The sequence below is a fragment of the Crocodylus porosus genome, unplaced genomic scaffold (assembly GCF_001723895.1).
Source record: "Crocodylus porosus isolate Cpor-Errol unplaced genomic scaffold, CroPor_comp1, whole genome shotgun sequence".
Classification (NCBI taxonomy): domain Eukaryota; kingdom Metazoa; phylum Chordata; order Crocodylia; family Crocodylidae; genus Crocodylus; species Crocodylus porosus.
The window spans coordinates 3,322,551-3,341,659 of NW_017728907.1; the positions used below are offsets into that span (position 1 = coordinate 3,322,551).

The window sequence follows — 19,109 nt, forward strand, 5'->3', positions numbered from 1 at the left end:
CCCCCCCCCCCCCCCGACCCAACTGTGTCTCTTGCAGCGTTGTACAGTTAGTATTTCACTTGGTAAAACCAGTGATAGGTGTTTTTTTAAGTGCTATCCTACAGCCTCTGCTTTGGGGGTTGTTCTGTGATATAACATTTATTAAACTAAAAGGTTTTTCTAATCAGTCATGGGGAGCAGTGCAAAAAGCATCTCCTCTGCTTTACCCATAGAATTACTAAATACCAACAAAAATACCTAGAAAAAGATTTATCTGCTAATTCAAGATGTTGGGACTCTTGAAATCATTGCTGTTTTTCTTAAAAGCCCAAATTGTGTCTAGCCATAATATATTTTGTTCTTCCTGTGCTCTTTTAATTAGTCTTTTTCATTAATCCTTTTCCCTCCATTATTATTTGTGGGGTTTATAAACTGTGGAAGTCTGACCAGTGTCTTTACTAGTCATAGAAAAGAGGCTATTAAAGAGATTCCAGAGGTCCTCCAACTATTGCAGGTAAATGAAAAGGAAATACCATATTTCAGGTATTAAGTTAGTAAAGTGCCTAATATTTGGATAACAAGACAGAAAGTGGAAAACACTTCAAGACTATTCTTGACTGATATTCCTTAATACAGTAAAAGCTGCCTTAACCAGCACCTTACAAGCCGGCACGCCAGCTTGTAAGGTAACAACGAAACTGGAAGTGCCCACTGTGGCACTTCCGGTTTCGCCAAGTTCCCACAGCTCAGGGCAAAGCAGCCTGCGCTGCTGAGCCCCCAGGGCATAACAGCCTGCGTGGGGCCCGCCACCTTGTCCCTCAGGTGTGGCAGGACGGGCGGCAGCCCAAACAGGCAAAAACGCCCGTTGGGGCCTCTATTAACCAGCATATTTTGTTATCCGGCACCCCCCATTCCCTATGGGTGCAAATAACAAAGCTTTTCCTGTAATTAGTAAAAACAAAATGGCCTGGTGACCAATCAAAGTGGCATTCTATGAACACAGTTTTTGAAGCGCACAGAATCCTTCATAAAAATATAAAGCCCATTTTCTAGATGCATTTTTAAACATGCCAGTAACAATGCTTGCTTCTGTGTTGTCCAACCAACAATGTTTCAAAACGCTGAGCTCTCTCTCCCTTGCCTTCTCCTAGACAAAACCATTCCTTGATTAGATTTCAGTTTAGTATTGTACACTTCAATATACTGTCTACACAAAATCTCTCTTAAAAGTTGGTGCTTTTACTGTGTAGACTGTACACCAAACATTGTAATGCAATTAAGTCAGTGGTATTATTTACCAGTAGTATCTTTGATAGATTCGTGGGTGCTTTCATTTCTTTGACAATGGATGCATATATTTGTACTCCAATCCCTGGACTGTAATGATGCTGAGGGCAAAAGGAAATTAATGACAGCACAGCATAATCATAACAAATGCATTAATTCTATGTATCACTTGCACAGCATTTTATATTTCAAAATATTGGTACTTTTATCCAAGTATTCCTCCCTGAGAAACATAAGCCAGAGTGAGAGATTTTAAGATTGCTTTGAGTGATCAACATTTCTGAAAATAATCAGGCTGTCTGACTTGTTGAAAATCATACAGGACAGTGGCAGAAGCTGAAATAAAAAAAAAAATTAGTTTATTTTCATAGAACTCTGCAGTGGCCCAAGAGCAAGTGGTAGTTGGCATAGTGATACCTAAGATTTCAATATTTTAAACATGTTGGTAGAAAACATGGTGCCATCCTGTTTCACGAAGAGACTACTGTAACTGACCCAAAAAAAGTGAGTCTCTAGGGTCTGTTGCTTAGACTAGGAAGCACTTGTGTGACCTGAAAAGGGATTCTGCTTTATTGCAATATATTTAGTCGCACTGTACTCATGAGTTGAACTGCTTGTGGGATACACTCAATGTATGCATATTTCATGACCATAGGTTTACATAAGGACTTTCCAGAGGACAAGCAACTATTTATGTAAAGGTGGATTTCACAATCTTTCCCTGAAAGATCTATACTATACTGAATTAGTCAAGCCAACTTGACCATTGGCACTAATACGACTCCAACTGTTTATATGGAAGCTGAGGTTTTCCTTTTGCCATTACAGATATAGGCCGTAATACATAAAGCTTTGCTTGTGGATAGTAGTCTTATCAGTAACACGCTATACTCACAAGGTGAGCTGATATTTTTGTTTCTGCACGTGGCACAGGACTGAATAGATTCTTTGCGGCTCCTACATTTAAACCAATCTCTGCTTCCTGTGTTGCATCTGAAACCTGAAAATAAGAAATGTTATAATTGTAAAAAAAAATTACACAATAAACAAAGTTTTCATACAAACCTTTTAGTAGTTTTGACATCATGTGTACCTTTGGTTTGGTGTGGCTTATAACTTTTAGTCTGCTGTTCCATAAAGTCATCACTTGGTGAATTATCATAAGAAGCACAGTATGAGATGTCTTCTGAATCACTGCCTAAATCAAAAGTTGTATCAGAAGGTGCCTAAAATAAAGTTACAGATAACATGCTGCATTACCTAGTCTATGTATCCCTATGGCTTCTACCAGCATCTGATCAGATCACACTATCATGTAACAAATTTCTTTTCTTAATATTCTTCATATGTACGAAGTAGATCCATTTTCTAGATAGAGAATTGAGCCTCCTCATATTAAGCGACTTCCCTGAAGACACAAAAGACATCCTTGAAAAATCTGCATTCAGTTCCCATTTTGACAAATCTCAGGTGTTGGGCAAAAAGAGCCTTCTTCCAGCAGGCAGTCCTACTGAAGTCAGATTTGGGGTATGTGGTTTTTGTGTTTTAATATTTTAAATTGCTAAGTATTGGAGCACTTTGTAGAACCACTGAAAATGAAGAGGACTATGAAAGAAAATGTAATAAGATAACGCCTTATTCTAACTCATTCACATAACAGTACTACCCATAGAAGTACCAGCACTTCTATATAATCTCTATATAGACATCACAGAGAAATAAATATCAAAGGTAATTCAGAGAAACAGGACGCCCACATGCTCAGAACTGAGACTGGCCCCAAAAACCACTCGAGCCACAAGAGTACTCTCAAAGAGTAGTACTTGACAGCAGAAATAAACACCTGTTGTCCTGACTCCAATGCCAGTCTTAACTAAACTACTGACAGATATGGCATCTGCCTTACTCTGAGACAGGGTGGTCTCTGATGGTGTGGGTCCAATGGAGCTATACTGCTAAGGTGGGATATGAGGGATCAATATGCTCCCAACCCCAAGTAGGACAATGAATGGCATAATGAACTGAGGTTTCTTATAAAAAGCCTCTACCCTACAAATGATCATTTAAAACCTGTTCAGTTTAACAGCCTAACCAGTTAAGTTTGAAAGAAGTCCACAATATCTTTTAAACATGCTCTGGGAATGTGTGAGCACAGTTGTGAATGTGTATAAAAATCTGCATGCATGTGTACAAAGACTTGTGTGTGCATATCAGTATCTTAATTCTGGAAATGTTGCAGTTGCAGTGTTGGAAGTTCATGCAAAAATGTCATTCTAGTGAGTGTTGAGTTTAAAAGGTACACAAACATGTCTTCATATTCTGCAGACCTTGTTAATGTTACAGTAACTATTCATCTTACAAGGAACCAATATTACACAGTTCTGGACACTGTGCCATTGCTACTTACTCAGATTAGTATCTGATAAATCTAAATCCATTGCTTTTTCCTGAATGAAGGCTGAATGCTGTCTGCTTACTGACTCTCTGCCATCAGTTTTTCTATTCTCCATGTTCTTTCTTCTGTATATTTTAAAAACAGTACAAGGATTAGATTTTAACAAATAGATAAAAACCTTTATGGATAATAAGATGTACATTTAACATTTTCTAACTTATTCGTTTAGGAAAAACAGTTTGATTCATAAAGGAAATGTGCCTAAACAAGATTACTGAGCTTTGAAGGACAAGATGAAACCTAGGAGTTTGAGTAATAATAACTAAACAAAAAAAATCTAAGCTGTTAATTGCAGCATGAGTCATGGCAATAAGATCTGATTCAGCTTAACTTTTTAAAAATGAGTAATCCTTTTCTTGTTAGCAAAGCACATAAATGTTTGAGCAGAAACACATGCATCTGGGCATGCCTTTGCCCTAGACAAGTACACACAAATAATGGTAAGATGACCAGGAACAGTTTAAGTAATCAGTCCCTTAACCAACTCACAGCATTTTTAATGTTCTTAACTTGTTGTATTGCTTAAGAGATTATATTCAGTTTATACTCACTTCTTAACATAAGAGCAAGGTATTCTGCTTGCCTTATTTGACACTTGTGTTTTCAATCTGGGATGTATGATATTATCACATTCATCTGGACAGTTTTCCACTATTTTATGAAAACAGTGATTTGAGGGATGAACTAAATTTCCTGAAGCGATAGAAAAATTAATTGAATAGTGGGTAACTTTTACCAGAATTATGAAATGATAAAATTCACTGAATAACCTGGAAAAAAAAAAAACCTGACAGCCTTTTGCTCTTGCTCCTACCTTGCTCTTGCAGCACTTCTAGATGAACAGTGTTGTGTTCCATATTATACGCATTCAAAAGCTTGGCTTTAGATGGAGATTTCATTTGCCTAAAATTTAAACTGCTGAATAAATGAAACCAGATTTCATGAGAGAATTTCTACAAGTAAGAGACATCAAGTATTCAGCTCAGTTCTATATAACTATACATACCTGGCTCTTTTCCCTTTGATTTGTTATTACTAGAATAAGTCCTTTGGCTTCTATTAAATGTTGGATTTTGTTTTAAATATTTTTAAATAATGAAATAATTCATGACTTAACAACCATGGAATGAATTTATTTCTGTGCAGAGGGCCCACAGAAAACCTATGATTTACTTATGCCCTTTACAGTAATATGCAAGTGGAATTTAAGCCTTGGATAGCTCTCCTGGACTAGGAAGCAATTTACTGAGTGAAATCATGTCTCTGTTGTAGGTGAGAGTTTTAATGTTTTTTCATTAACATCAGAATTTCACTGAATGTGATTAACTGCCTGTGCATCAGGATGATGATATTTTTGCTACCAGCTCCTCCCTTTGGCTCCTGTATACTCAAAAGCAACCACTTTTACTGTAAGATGAGGCCATTGCAACTACTTAAATTTCAGATAGTCACTGTACAAACACATTTGGAGTATAAATAATTACCTATGAATATGCACAAGCATTTAGGAATATTTGCAATTGGTAAAATACATAAAGTGCTTACTTACCTTTCAGTTTTTCCTTGATCAGTAGTATGGTTGTAACTTAACATAGGCTGCCTATGAAGTTCTAGCCCTCTAACCCCATTTTCTGCCTCAGGTGTAAGGAAGTATTGCTGCATCACAAAGAACACATAGTACTTAAGACATAATTATCTGCACTGTTGTGTTCATCTCAAGTATAATGTAAGCAACATTTATTTATTTCAATATCTTTCTGTGGCTTCAGCAATACTTTTTCATGCTGTCAGTTACCTTCAATTTGTTTTACCACGTACTCACAATTCTGGCTTATGTAAAAGGGCTCTGGATGAAAAAGTGAAGGGGACAAGGGCACATTTGGTGTTCTCCTCTGTCCTTCTGGTCAAGAGGAAGCTCCCTGGTAGGAGTAGACACAACTGGCAGATCAATGCATGGGTGTGCAGGTGGTGGCACCAGCAGGGATTCTACTTAAACCATGGGATGTTGTTTCAAGAACAACTGGTAGGACTGCTAGGAAGAGATGGGATCCACCTGATGAAGAGAGGAAAGAGCATCTTTGCAGACAGGCTCGCTAACCTAGTGAGGGGGGCTTTAAAATAGGTTCACTGGGGGATGAAGACCAAAGCCCTGAGGTAAGTGGGACACCTGGAAGAAGCATAAGGAGGAGGGGGCAACAGGCAAGGCCTCCTATTCTTCCTGAGACAGTGTGGCAATTGGCTACTTACCTCTAGTGTTTCCCAAGCTTTGTGCGCTTGTGTACAGACAAGTAGGAAGAATTGGAAGCCCTTGCACAGTCAAGGAACTACAATGCAATTGGAATAAACAGACTTGGTAGGATAGCTTGCATGACTGGAGCACTGTCATGGATGGGTACAAACTGAGAAGAGGAGTTGCTGTGTATGTAGAAGAGCTGTATGATTGTTCAGAGTTCCAGTATGAAACAGGATATAGGCCTGTTCAAAGTCTCTAGGTTAAGGCTAGAGGGGAGAGCAACAAGGGTGATGCTGTGGTGGGTGTCTGCTATAGACCACCAGACCAGGAGGATGAGGTAGATAAGGCTTTCTTCAGACAACTAGCAGAAGTTTTCAGATCACAGGCCATGGTTCTCATGGAGGGCAATATAGCAGTGCACAGGAAATGCAGGAAGTTTTTGGAGTGTGTTGGAGCCATGCTTTTCTTCACCTGCACTCATAAACACAGAAGATTGTTGGGGGATGAGGGATGTAGAAGTGGCAACTTGGGCAGCAGTGACCACCAGATGATTGAGTTCAAGATCCTGACAAAAAGAAGAAAGAGCAGCAGAATATGGACCCTGGATTTCAGAAAAGCAGACTTTGACTCCCTCAGAGAACTGATGGGTGGGATGACGACTAGGGAGGAGTATTAGTATTGCTCAGTCAAGCAGGGATGAAATCAGGCCAAAGCACAATTGGAGTTGCAGCTAACTAGGGACATGAAGAGTTGCTACAATTATGTTACCAACAAGAGGAAGGTCAGGGAAAGTGGGTCTCTAACTGAATGTGGGAGGCAACTTGGGGATAAATGAGGAAGAAAAGGCTTAAGTACTCGATGCCTTTTTTTTATCTTGGTCTTCACGGGCAAGGTCAGCTCCCAGATTACTGCCCTAGGCAGCACAGGTTGAGGAGAAGGTGAGCAGGGCAGTGAAAGAACAGGTTATGGAGTACTTAAAAAAGCTGGACATGTACAAGTCCATGGGGCCAAATGCAATGTGACTGGGGGAGTTGGCTGATGTGACTGCAGAACCACTGGCCATTGTCTCTGAAAGCTCACAGTGATTGGGGGAGGTTCCAGATGATTGGAAAAGCACAAATATAGTGCTCATCTTTAAGAAGGGGAAGGAGGAAGATAAAAGAAACTACAGGCCAGTCAGCCTCACCTCTGTCCCTGGAAAAACCATGAAGCAGGTCCTCAAGAAATCCATTTCAAAGCACTTGGTGAATCCATGCTGACTGCTTCTGATCACTTTCTTTTCCTCCAAGGGCTAGTCATGCCTGACCAACCTGACTGCCTTCTATGATGAGGCGACTGATTCTGCGGATGCAGGGAAAGCAATGGACGTGATATATGTCGACTTTAGCAAGCTTTTTGATACCGTCTCCCAAAGCCTTCTTGCAAGCAAACTGAGGAAGTATGGGTTAGATGAATAGACTGTCGGGTGCATAGAAAGCTGGCTGGATCATCAGGCTCAACGGGTAGTGATCAGTGGCTTGAGGACCAGCTGGTATCAAGTGGAGTGCCCTAGGGGTCAGTCCTGGGGCCAGTTTTGTTCAGTATTTTTATTAACTATCTGAAAGATGGGATGGAGTGCACCCTCAGCAAGTCTGCAGATGACACCAACCTGGGGATGTAGTAGATAGGTTGGAGAGTAGGGCTAGGATTCAGAGTGACCTAGACAAATTGGAGGACTGGGCCAAAAGCAAGCTCAGGAGGTTCAACAAGGACAAGTGCAAAGTCCTGCACTTAGGATAGAAGAGTCCCACACACCAATACAGGCTGGAGGTCAACTGGCTAAGCAGCAGCTCTGCAGAAAAGGACCTGGGGGCTCCAGTGGATAGTAAGCTGAATATGAGTCAACAGTATGTTCTTGTTGCCAAGAAGGCTAATAGCATTCTGGGCTGCATTAGTAGGAGTGTTGCCAGCAGATCATTGGAAGTAATTATTCCTCTCTTCTGCACTGGTCAGGCCACATCTGGAGTACTGTATCCAGTTTTGCACCCCTGCACCCCATTTATAGATGGGATGTGGACAAGTTGGAGAGAGTCCAGTGGAGGGCAATTAAAATGGTTAGGGGGCTGGGACACATGACTTATGAGAAGCTGAGAGAATTGGGCTGATTTAGTTTGCAGAAGAGAAGACTGAGGGGGGATTTAATAGCAGGCTTTAACTACCTGAAGGATGGTTCCAAAGAGGATGGAGCTAGATTTCTCTCAGTGGTGCCAGATGACAGAAAAAGGAACAATGGTCTCAAGTTGTAGCGAGGGAAGTTTAGGTTAGATATTAGGAAAAAACCTCTCTCACTGGGAGAGTGGTGAAGCACCGAAACGGGTTACCTAGAAAAGTGGTCGAATCTCCCCAGCCTTGGAGGTTTTTTTAAGGCCTGGCTCAACAAAACCCTTGCTGAATGATCTAGTTAGGAGATGGTCCTGCTTTGAGCAGGGGGTTGTATTAGATGACCCTGAAGCTCCTTCAGACCCTAACTTTCTATGATTCTATGACTGCACCACATTTGTACATAATATCTATTGCTTACATAAGAACACAAGAGGTGAAATGACTTTTAGAGTAACTTTCAAAAGATCTGCCATGGGATAATGTTTTTTCAATCAAAGACTTTAACAAATGGCCCAAATAATCCCATTTAAAACTAAGCAGTCTTTTGTGTGCTTTCTCCTTGAACACCAAACCACCAGAGAAAGCTGGTTATGACATAAGCAAACACTTTTTTTCCCCCAGGGAAACTACACCCACACATCATGTTTGTTTCACAATCTCAGACAGCAAAACTCTCAGAAAATCTGCTCTTCAGGTTGAATTGTCTTACTTAGCAGTCAGTATGGCAATGTTGTGATATAACGGACTACCTCAGGACAATAACAGCCAAACTGCCATAACACTGGGACAATTAAATATCATCTACTTAAGTTACGCCTTGCATAAAATAGTCATGCTCAATCCAGAAAATATTCACTTAGTCATAGAAGTAGACCGTGTACCATTACATCTGAAGAGTTCTTATTTGCTAGTAATCTGGCTTCTTCCAGAGGCTGAGTATCTTTTTCATAGGCAGATGCATCTCTCTCTCGTAATCTTAACTGACTAGGGGGAAAAACAAATTTCACTTTAAAAACATTGTTTTTTGTAACATCAGTAATATCATTAAGTCCTCCTGTTTCAGAGAACCAGGAGGTAATGTGGTAGATAGAGCCTTTGCTGATCTGTTTGATAATGACAACGGCAGTTGCTTTGAATACTGACATCTCTTCTATAATGCAAACTACTGCAAAACGACTATAATACATAATCTTGCCCTGCTACTATAGTTGAAATAGCTCAAACAGTAAGTATTTTCAATCTGGAATTTCTATGATGATAATTAAGACTTCTGGTTGTGTCATCTGACATCCCAAATGAGTCTTCTCAATTCAGGGGATACTTGATCAAGCCTCACCCCATAAATGTATACTTACACTTGAGTGAAAGGATCCCAACTGTCATTATATAAAGAAAGCAGACAGTTTTTCTCTAGGGTCACCTCAGTTGCCCAACTTTTTTTTGTGCTCTCATCCTTCTTGTTATCAAGGAAGTTCACTTCAGTAGCTTTCCTTCCTGGAGGATCACTAATGCTTGAGACTAATTCACTCTGTCAAAGTAACCAGTTTATAGACACCTTAAAAATTACAGTACATGCCCACATATTTTGTTTATACAGTCTCTAGTGACTCATTATATACTCAATAGTTCTACCCTTTAAGTTTCAGAGGAGGACTCTTAAATTCAGATGGCATTAAAAGTGATTAGCATAGTTTGAAAGCATTTAGTGATCTATTATTTGGTTAAATGTGGAACTATGGGAAGCAGTTGCATTTCTTTACAATTTTATAATCCAAGTCAAAATGCTACCATAGTTGCAAGGAAACTGTGATTTTTGTGAATCTTGTGCAAGCAGAGTCTTTATTTTCATATGTTTTCTCAATTAAATTGTAACAAATTGCAAAGAGAAAAACTTCCACATTTTCAAAAGTTTTAACTTTTTGTGAATCTGAAAGCATGTCATTTCTTTTCCACTAGAGTTAGTTTCACCAAAGCTGTAGTCACATTTAGATTTTCAACAACATGACTAATGAGATAATTAAAAGACTCAGATAATTAGTTCCACTATACACATTTCTGGAACCCCTTGAAGATAATGGGTTTTGTCCCTGTGTAACTGAAAAAAGAATCTGGTCCCTAAATTGCAAGACTTAGGAGTTACCTCAGGAAGAACAGAACAAGATGAAACCACGGATTCACAGGCAGAGACTGAAGGAGATGTTGGAAGCCTTATCAGGGAGGAGGGACATTGACTGCACAAGTTATCATCCATTTTCTCTTGCACATCTTCAAGCAGCATTCCAAGCCTAAATATTTCTCCCTCCACCTTTCTAAACCCAAAATACAAAACACAAAATATTATAATCACCACTTCAATAAACTGTTTTTATTCTTCACTGAACTACCAAGGTGAAAAGAAAGTAGTCACCATCTATAAAACAAAAACATAACTCAAAGTATATTTAATTAAATCTTCTAAAGTACTTGAATAAACATATTAATTATACTGTGTCTCTAATACAAGTAATACATTAATTATAACTAGGACACATAAGGTATTATCAATTTCTTAGCATATTAAATACAGCATAGTTGTATTCTGAATATTGAAAAGTTTTGACTAGGATATAAATAAAGTTATTTAATAATGTATTTTGACAGACTTCTTTCCAGCATAGAATTAAGCACTGCAATTTGCCATTACCTTTCTAAACTAAACTAAATTTTAGCCACAAAAAGTTTGGGCTGAGATCTATAAAGGCATTTAGAAACCTATCTGCCTCTTTAAGTACTGAAGTACACCATTTTGGCACTACTGACAGTTTCGGAAGTTCAGCTCAGCTGTAGGCTGACTCCATTGGCACCAAAAGTTTTTGTCTAGCAGTGGTTGCAAAGCTGCTCCGGTTAAGTGTGGAACAACACCAACACAAGTAGCTCAAAGTCCTAGTTCAAACTAAAGTTCTGCTGTTTTCAAAAGATGCATGGTTCATCACTGGACTCAATCCTGTAATCACTCTTGGAGCACACTAAGCACCTTTTATCTGCTAACCCTTGCATCAGGAGGGTCAGAGGCCACTGATAAACAGAGGGGCAGTAGAATGTCTGAAGTGGTATAAAAACTAGGGCTAGTATTAGAGAAGTACTGAGCATAGCACAAGGCAAACAGGATTTTATCTGTTAGGGTATGTTTTAATAGCTTAACTCCAGGAAACAGCTTGTAGCAGAGCATCCAATGCACTGGGAAGTGCCTTTCTCCATGTGTCATCTAGGTGTACACTTAGATATCTAATCCCTTCACTCCTGGCCAGTTTAGGTAGCAATCTGATAAACGTGCTCACTTCTGATAATCCCTTACGTCCTTTATATAGACTGAAGGTAGAGGCTAGTGCTTAAGTCAGAACCAAAAATTCCCACGGGCAGCAAGATACATAGGAGCCACTCACAACAATGTTGAGCAATACATAAATACCATATTTACTCAAAGGCAAAATGAGATTTCCCTCCAAACAACACAGAAGGGAAAAAAAACTTCTTGGATTTGAGTACTGGCCCAGGGCAGGTGGCAGCTCAGCTTGCACTTTGGCTTAGTGCTGAAGACAGAGCTGAGCCCTTACCTGCCCTGGGCTGGAATGACTCCTTTGGTGGGGAGGGGGCACACTGGGGTAGACTCCAGGATGGGGGACAGGACCTGCAGCCTGTTCCCCCATCCATTGTGTCCCATGGCTGTGCCTGCAACCCCGTCCCCTACTCCCACCTACAGTCTGCCCCCCACCCTGTGCTCCCCCCACTCCAGCTGCCACTCCCCCATTAGCTTTTGCTCAAACTCTAGGTCCTCCAACCTGAACCTGGTCCAACTAGGAGCTGCTGTTACTTCTCCAAAGCTGGGCTGCTGCTGATTGCCCCAGAGCTGGAGCAAAAAGTAAATGGGGGAGGAGGAGGGAGTATGGGGAGGAAGGTATTGCTTGTGGGAGGGACAAGAGGCAGAGGGACAGGGTTGGGGGCAGGCACAAGGGACAAGGGCTGGTGGGGCAGGCAGAGGGGCCAGGTAACAAGAGGCAAGGGCAGGCAGCAGGCGGACACATAGAGGGCAGTCACAGGGAGCCGGTGCTTTCCAAACCACAGCACTGGGGGGATGAATTTAAGGCAACCTTCCACTAATTAGGTTCTATACAAAGAAAATTTCCGTGTACTGAATCTAATTTTTTTGCGGGGAGGTCATGTTGAAATCAAAGCTGTGTTAGATACAGGTAAATATGGTATGTTTAAGTGATTTGAGATCTGATTGTGTTTAAAAAAGCAATTATAGTAGGTCTCAAAGCACTTTATAGCAATCGATAAGCATAATTTCCCAGTTTTAAAGGTTGGAATTCTCTCTCTCAGAGAGGGTTCATATTATAAGCGTAATACAGAGATCAGAGACTCAGGAGATCAGGTGTCAGTTTCCATTTCTGCTACAGAGTCCATATGTAACTTTGCTAAGAGGCATGGATTTCTTACTGTGGTATCTTTTATTGGACCAATTACATAGCTTGAATAGAATTAGACAAGTTTCTGAATGCAACATAGTCTTAATCTGATGCAGAATGTCTTGCATTCAAAAGACTGTCTAACTCTATCCCAACTATGCAATTGGTCCAATAAAAGATACCATGCTAATAAATTCGTGCCTCTTACACGTTTCCTGGACCATCATGCTATAACATCACTCTAACATGTTCATAACTTTGCCAAATCATTTAGCCATACTCACTTTCTCATACATAAAACAAGGACAATACATCTTTACTTGACAAGAATTTTGCAAGAGTAAACTAATTAATGTTTATAAGATGCTTAGATAATGGGAACACAAACAAGTACACGTACTGTTTAGTAGCCATATCTCTGACCTGTCAGGATCAAACTCGCCCACACTTATGGGGTTGTGCTTGTAATTCTGTAGCTGTAAACCACGATGTTCCTCTCTAGTGGCTACGTATTTCCGTTCCAATGCATCAAGGTATCCCTTTAATTGCTTTAACACCTTAACAAGTAAAAGGTAATTTATTTTTAAATTACTTATTTACCAATGTGTATTTGTATTGATCTAATTATAAGCCTAATTATATTACTACTGAACAAAATAGTTTCACTACTGATTTCACCAAAAGCTTCTTATGGGCAGAAGTTGCCCTATCTACTCATGAGGTCTTGCTCAGACAAAATTTCCAATAACTTCCATAACAATTTGACTAAGGGTCTTCATAAACAGTTTCAGGTTGAGATTTTTGTAATAATTTAGAGCAGTGATGCTCAGCTCTCTGGGCTGTGGGGCAAATGAGTGGTCTGGGGTTGATCCCTGGGCCTGATTTTATGTGCAGGGTCAGCATCTGGAGTTGATTTGCAGGGTGAGAGATGGCAGCATTAATTGCCGCAACTCTGCCATCAAATTTCCAGACTCACAGGGAGCCCCATAGGGTGGATGACAGCTCCATGGACCAGAGGTTGAGCACAATCGGTTTAGGGAATGTAAATACTTAATGAAAATTCAAAGTTTGATCTTGGCATTTTTTATACTACAGTAATTTTTCCAGGGATACAGCAAAACATGTTTCATTACCAATATAATATGACTTAATGAAAAAGTGAAGTTACCATACTCTTATAAATCTAATGCCATTTAAAGCACATTTCAAATAACTGAAAAACATTAAAAATGTGAATTTACCAGACGATCTTGTGAAGATGGGGCCTGTGTTACACATTTATAAAAATCTTCAACCTTCAATAGAAAATTGGTAACTTTAATATATATAATTGCAGACTTTCTAAGCAACTAAATATGTGAGCATCAGCATCAAACAGACTTTTAATAAAACTCTTTCATATATATTACTTCAGCTCTCAGTTGTTCTGTTTGTTCCTTTAGCATTTGAGACATCTTTTCTCCTTCTGTTGTTTTTTGCAACAAGTTAAGATTTAAACAATGTATTTCTCCTGCTGCACCAGGTGATGGTAATGGTGTGATAATTCTCCCAGACTGTAATCCTACATAACATCATACAAATAGAGGGAAAAGTATCAGTTGAAATTTCCAGATAAAGCTTCCCTGATTACGTAACATAAACATAAATCAGCCATACCCATGTAAAATGAAGAACCTATGTTATTTGCAAAACCAACATAAATTCAACCACTTACAAAGCTACTTAGGACAAACCAAGTATAGGTTGTGCAGAATAGCTATAGAATTAAATATAGATACTTCAGAAAATATCCCCTTACCTCCTGAGTGAATGGCAAAGTTTGAACTAGGAGACTCTGCAGGAGGATATCTCTGTTAAGAATATATAAAAAGGTCTTTAAAAAAATAAGAATGACTTTCTATATAAATAAACTTGAAAACTGTTTTAATACTGTATATCTGTGCAGAAATTAATTAAGAACGGTTAATTAGAAACAAGCAATGTACGAAAGGTATTTTCTTTAATTAACATATTGAGACGTATCAGGTTTTTGCATTTAAAATATCCATATTCATAGAGCAGAATACAAATCTAAGTGGTAATCATGTGGTACATTTATGAGACATTATTTGCTACTCCCATTGTACAGTGTTAAACACCTAAATCTCTTATGTTGCCAAACATGTCTCCAAAGAATATGTACAAACAAGAAGAGTAGTAAGTGGTAAGTTGTTTAGTAGACTGTGCACTTCCTATCACTCTTAGAGAAAAAAATAAGATACTAAAAGTCTCTTGAAAAATGTATTCAGTTTTATAATATTCTGATAGATTTACCTTATAATCAAATCTCAGATGATCAATATGATTCTGAGTTTCGGCCTGTTTTCTCAGCATCTTGCATTCATCCAAAGTAAAGGGAAACAGTTATTACTGTGCTGCAATACGTATTTAATACAGTTATACACTAAGGTACTAATCCTTCAAAGAAAAGAAGACCAGATTTATGCATGAGTAGTCCCAAAGACAGATGCTGCTTATGAAAAGTGACCTTTAAATGAACTGCTGTTTACAATAATAAAGGAAATCCTAAAATACTGGACTAAGTAATTTAAAAAGGGACCCACAGTAAGTCAATAAAGGTCATCACAAAAAAGGTTTGGGGAGTTAAAGGGGCAACAACCAAACCACCAATGGCTGACATAGAATCAAGATCAGGCACACTATTAACATATACTTTTAATGATTGTTTTAAATCCTAAAAATGTAAATCTACTATCCCAGTGGTATTCAGCCTTCCAGCCCTGTGAGCTTGGTGAATGGTACAGGGCCAGTTTGCAAGCCAGATCCTGCACCCCAAATCTGGCAGTGTCAGCCCAATACTGCTAGGCCACAGACTGAAACTGCATACTGGCATACATCTAGAATACAGAGCCATATCATCCAGCCTGTGGGGTTCCCCACAGGCCCAGGAGTTTGGCAGTAGAGAAGCAGCAATAAATGCTGCCACTGCTCCCCTGCTGCAAAATTTCCAGACCTGTGGCCATGGGCTGGATAACACAGTTGCACAGGCCAGAGGCAGAGCAACACTAGTGGGAGTTAGAAACACAATATTTTGTGAAGATTTGGGAATCAAAAAATTAAACTGACTATAACCAGTTTCACAGCACTTTAACAGGAAACATTTAAATTATGAATCACAGAGATATTCTGTAATCTTATAAAAGGTTTCTTTTAATTAAAGCTATAGCCTAAAAGCCCAGTCCTGAAACTCTTTACTCACGCAATTAATTCTTAAATTAATAGAATTGCTGGCTACTGGAGGACTGTTTGCATAAAGAATGACTTGTGTTAAGCTTTGTAGAATGCTGCACTTAATTTCCACTGACATTAATATTTTATGAAATCCTAGCCAGCTATCTGAAAAGATCTCGTTTACCTCTAGCTGTTGCCCTAGTTCAGGAATACGCATTTCCTTTTCTTGAATCTTTACTTCACTAGAATCAAAATCATTCATAGTTTCTAAAACATCTTTCACAACTGATGATTTCACAAGCGAATTGGGGGAGGGTTTGGGGTTTTTTATTATGGGAATTGATTTATTATTGTTATTTCCTTTTGGTATTTTAACTTTTGAAGCAACTTTAGAAACGTCAGGAAGACAATAATGAACTTGGCCTTGGCCATATTTAAACTCATGGGATGACACTGTTTTCTCAAACAGACTTTTTTGATATACATGCTCTTTTCTTGTGTTTTGAAAACTGTTTGTATCCTCAGTCCCAGTAAATGATTGGGAATTCTTCTGTATATGCTCTCCCTCATCAAAATGAGAAGCAGCTCCCTTTTCTATAACACATTTATTTTCATCTAGTAGACTGTTATCTTTGTAAACAGCTTCAAATATTTTTTCTTGCTTTATGAAATTATTTTCTTCAAAGGACTTTGCCTGTGCTTCTGCTAGTAAAGTGGGCTTAGTGCATTCTGAAATCCTCATTTTATTCAGGATAGCGTCATCAACACTTTCAGTAAGAGAGGTCTCTGGGATAGTCTCACAATCAATTAAACGGTTTGTACTCAATAACTCTTCTTTGGAAAAATGACGCAAAAGAACGTCAGAAATTTTTGAGTTGGCGAAACGTTCATTTCTAACTGGGCTACTGAACACTCCAACCGTTAATTCCTTCTCAAAAGATGTTCCACTCACTAAAGCATCTCTTGTCATTTCAATTTTAATTCCATTTGCCCTTGTAGCAGGTGGATGGTAAGGAAACACCTTTTCTTGAGGTACCTGTTGCATTTTATAATTTGTCTCTTTTACATGGTTGCTAACTTCAGAATAGGTTAACTGTAAACAATTATCAGATTTCTTTTCGATAAGTGTACAATCCTTCAAGTTATCTGAATCACTGATGTGTTTGTAGGTTCTTTCCAAGTCTCCATCATAAGGTAAGTCTTCTTGCTCCTCATCAGTTGCATCCCCAGAATAGTCACACTTGTCTAAGACTATGTTATTTGTTGAGTTTTTCATCCAGTCAGATTGCCTGCTTCTACCCTTCCTGGTTGGTCCACTTTGATAATATGCCATAAGAATTTCACTGACTGTCAGCTTTCATGTACATTTCGCGTCAGCTTTTGTATTACTGCATGTATCAGATTCTGTAAAATATGAGAAGTTAGGATGGTCTTTATGTACATTAGAACCATACCTAGGCAAAGCATACATTTTAGATCACAGCCTGTAGTATATCTCCATACAAATTGCCAGTAGTCTTTAGTGGGAGACATACACATGAGGAGCCCAATTCTCTTTTACTCAGGTACAAAACTGGATCAACTGTGCTGAATTCAATATAATTTAAACAAAAATCAAATCAGTGGGAAAAGAGGAGAATCAGACCTATACCCTACAGCACCAAGTTAGTTGGACCTTGTTAATTAATCCAGCCCTAGCATTTACAAATCGAATCAAAACAGACTAACTTGGTAATGGGGCCAGGAATAGTACATAATGTTTATAAAGCTACTTTATATTTAACAAGATCTAGGCAAGAATAACATTGATCTGTGTTTTTCCTATACAAAGGACTAATTCCTGTCCATAAGCATAAAAGCAGCTTAACCAGCCGGCTGAGGATTTCCCTAATGTTTAGGATTCACTGGGTGGCTTAGAGCTTGTGTAGGCAGGCTTCTACTCAGGCCTCCCCTCTCTGCCTCTACCCTGCAAGTCTTTGGAGGAGAAGTAGCCATCTTTAAATTGCTCCTTGTTAGCAAAGGCAGACAGAACCTGGACCGGAGAAAGGATACAGAGAAATACTGAAACAATTACATTCTGAATTACTGTTAAACTCCTATGGATGCAGAGTGGTTTGTCATTGGTAAAAAAAAAAAAAAAAAGCTTTTCTAATTTGTATGAAATAAAAAGCCTTTTTAATTTCATTTATACTTTATACTATTATTTTCATCTCTGTAAGTATTGTTATTTATGGAGTGCCAAAGGACACTGTACACCCATGAACAGAGACAGAAAGAAATGAGTTGGGGCACTAGAAAGAAATGGAGACAGGAGCTACTTCAGCTTTTGATAATCACATGTTCTAACTCTGAGAGGTTTACTCTCTGCCAATACTTTTAAAAGGATTCTGGGAATATGCCACGTCCCAACTTAGCAAACTTGACAAATGATGGAATAGGCAAAATAAGGGCAAAATTCACCCATCAAGCCCTGTTTTTTGCAGTATTGGTTCCAAGCATTTTAGGAGGGATTTTCAAAAGAGATGCTCAGTTTCACCACTGACTTCAATTTTATGCTTTGAAGCAAAGAATTTTCCTAGCCATCTGCATGCAGCACCTAGCAACACAGGGACCTGTTCCGTCCCGGTGAGCGCTGTTTTGATGCTGTGGTAGGAAAGTCCTCCAGGCTGTGTCCAGCAGGGTACGGGGACGCAAAGCAGGTGCATGTCTCCCTGCCGCACCCCGGAGTCATTCTGGAGCTGCTGTTAGCCCTTTTCTCGAGCAAACGCAAGAAGGGAGAGATAAGTGTGGGGGGGAGCGACAGCTACAAAGGGGACACGGCAGTGCCATGCGGCGGGTGGCTTAATTTCTCTCCCTTACTCCGCGCCAGCCCTCCCTCCCCCCCGCTTTTGTGTGTCAGGCCAGGCACCAACTTACTTCCCAGCTTCTCTCGAGGCAGCGGGGAGGCTGCGCCGAGCGGCCCGGGCCCCTACCGCTATCCCCGCGGCTCGTCCTGCTTTCCCCGCGCACGACTGGCGCCTCACCCCCCACCCCGCAGCCGAGCTGCCCCTGCCCTCGCTCCAGCAACCGCGGTGCCGGGTTACGCTGGGGCTGCCTCTGGTTACACCCGCTGTAACCCGGCACCGCCGCCCCATCCCGCCCCTGCTGGCGGCTGCAGCGCGGGGCCGGGACCGCACTCCTACCCCGAAACTGTCAGAGCTGTGCCTCAGCTACTCCTACCGCCCCTAAGGGAGACCTGGCCCCACCCCCGTTCACCCTCCGCCCCGCGCTCCTATTGGCCAGAGCGAATGATGCCGGTTTCCGGGACGGGAGTTAGACCACTCCCCTCGGCAGTCAG

At 40.0% G+C, this 19,109-nt stretch overlaps 1 protein-coding gene across 5 annotated transcripts in view; it reads right to left on the bottom strand.

Moving 5' to 3' along the window:
- Positions 1–18,916, bottom strand: part of AKNAD1 (AKNA domain containing 1) — a 23,103-nt gene extending 4,187 nt beyond the window's left edge. The window contains exons 1-17 of one of the 5 annotated variants that reach the window (XM_019530665.1): positions 18,689–18,915; positions 15,957–17,176; positions 14,855–14,914; positions 14,340–14,391; positions 13,951–14,102; positions 13,783–13,836; positions 12,965–13,098; positions 10,237–10,405; positions 9,452–9,624; positions 8,978–9,080; positions 5,271–5,377; positions 4,536–4,624; positions 4,273–4,414; positions 3,674–3,786; positions 2,360–2,464; positions 2,162–2,266; positions 1,278–1,367 (exon numbers count right to left, since the gene is read on the bottom strand). In XM_019530665.1, the coding sequence (XP_019386210.1) occupies positions 1,278–1,367; positions 2,162–2,266; positions 2,360–2,464; positions 3,674–3,786; positions 4,273–4,414; positions 4,536–4,624; positions 5,271–5,377; positions 8,978–9,080; positions 9,452–9,624; positions 10,237–10,405; positions 12,965–13,098; positions 13,783–13,836; positions 13,951–14,102; positions 14,340–14,391; positions 14,855–14,914; positions 15,957–17,105 (2,797 nt within the window). In that variant the 5' untranslated portion in view covers positions 17,106–17,176; positions 18,689–18,915. Of the gene's footprint in view, positions 1–1,277; positions 1,368–2,161; positions 2,267–2,331; positions 2,465–3,673; positions 3,787–4,272; positions 4,415–4,535; positions 4,625–5,270; positions 5,378–8,977; positions 9,081–9,451; positions 9,625–10,236; positions 10,406–12,964; positions 13,099–13,782; positions 13,837–13,950; positions 14,103–14,339; positions 14,392–14,854; positions 14,915–15,956; positions 17,177–18,688 lie in introns of those variants that run through there. The other 4 variants (XM_019530666.1, XM_019530669.1, XM_019530667.1 and 1 more) reach the window with 4 other exon arrangements.
- Between the last annotated feature and the right edge of the window lie 193 nt (positions 18,917–19,109).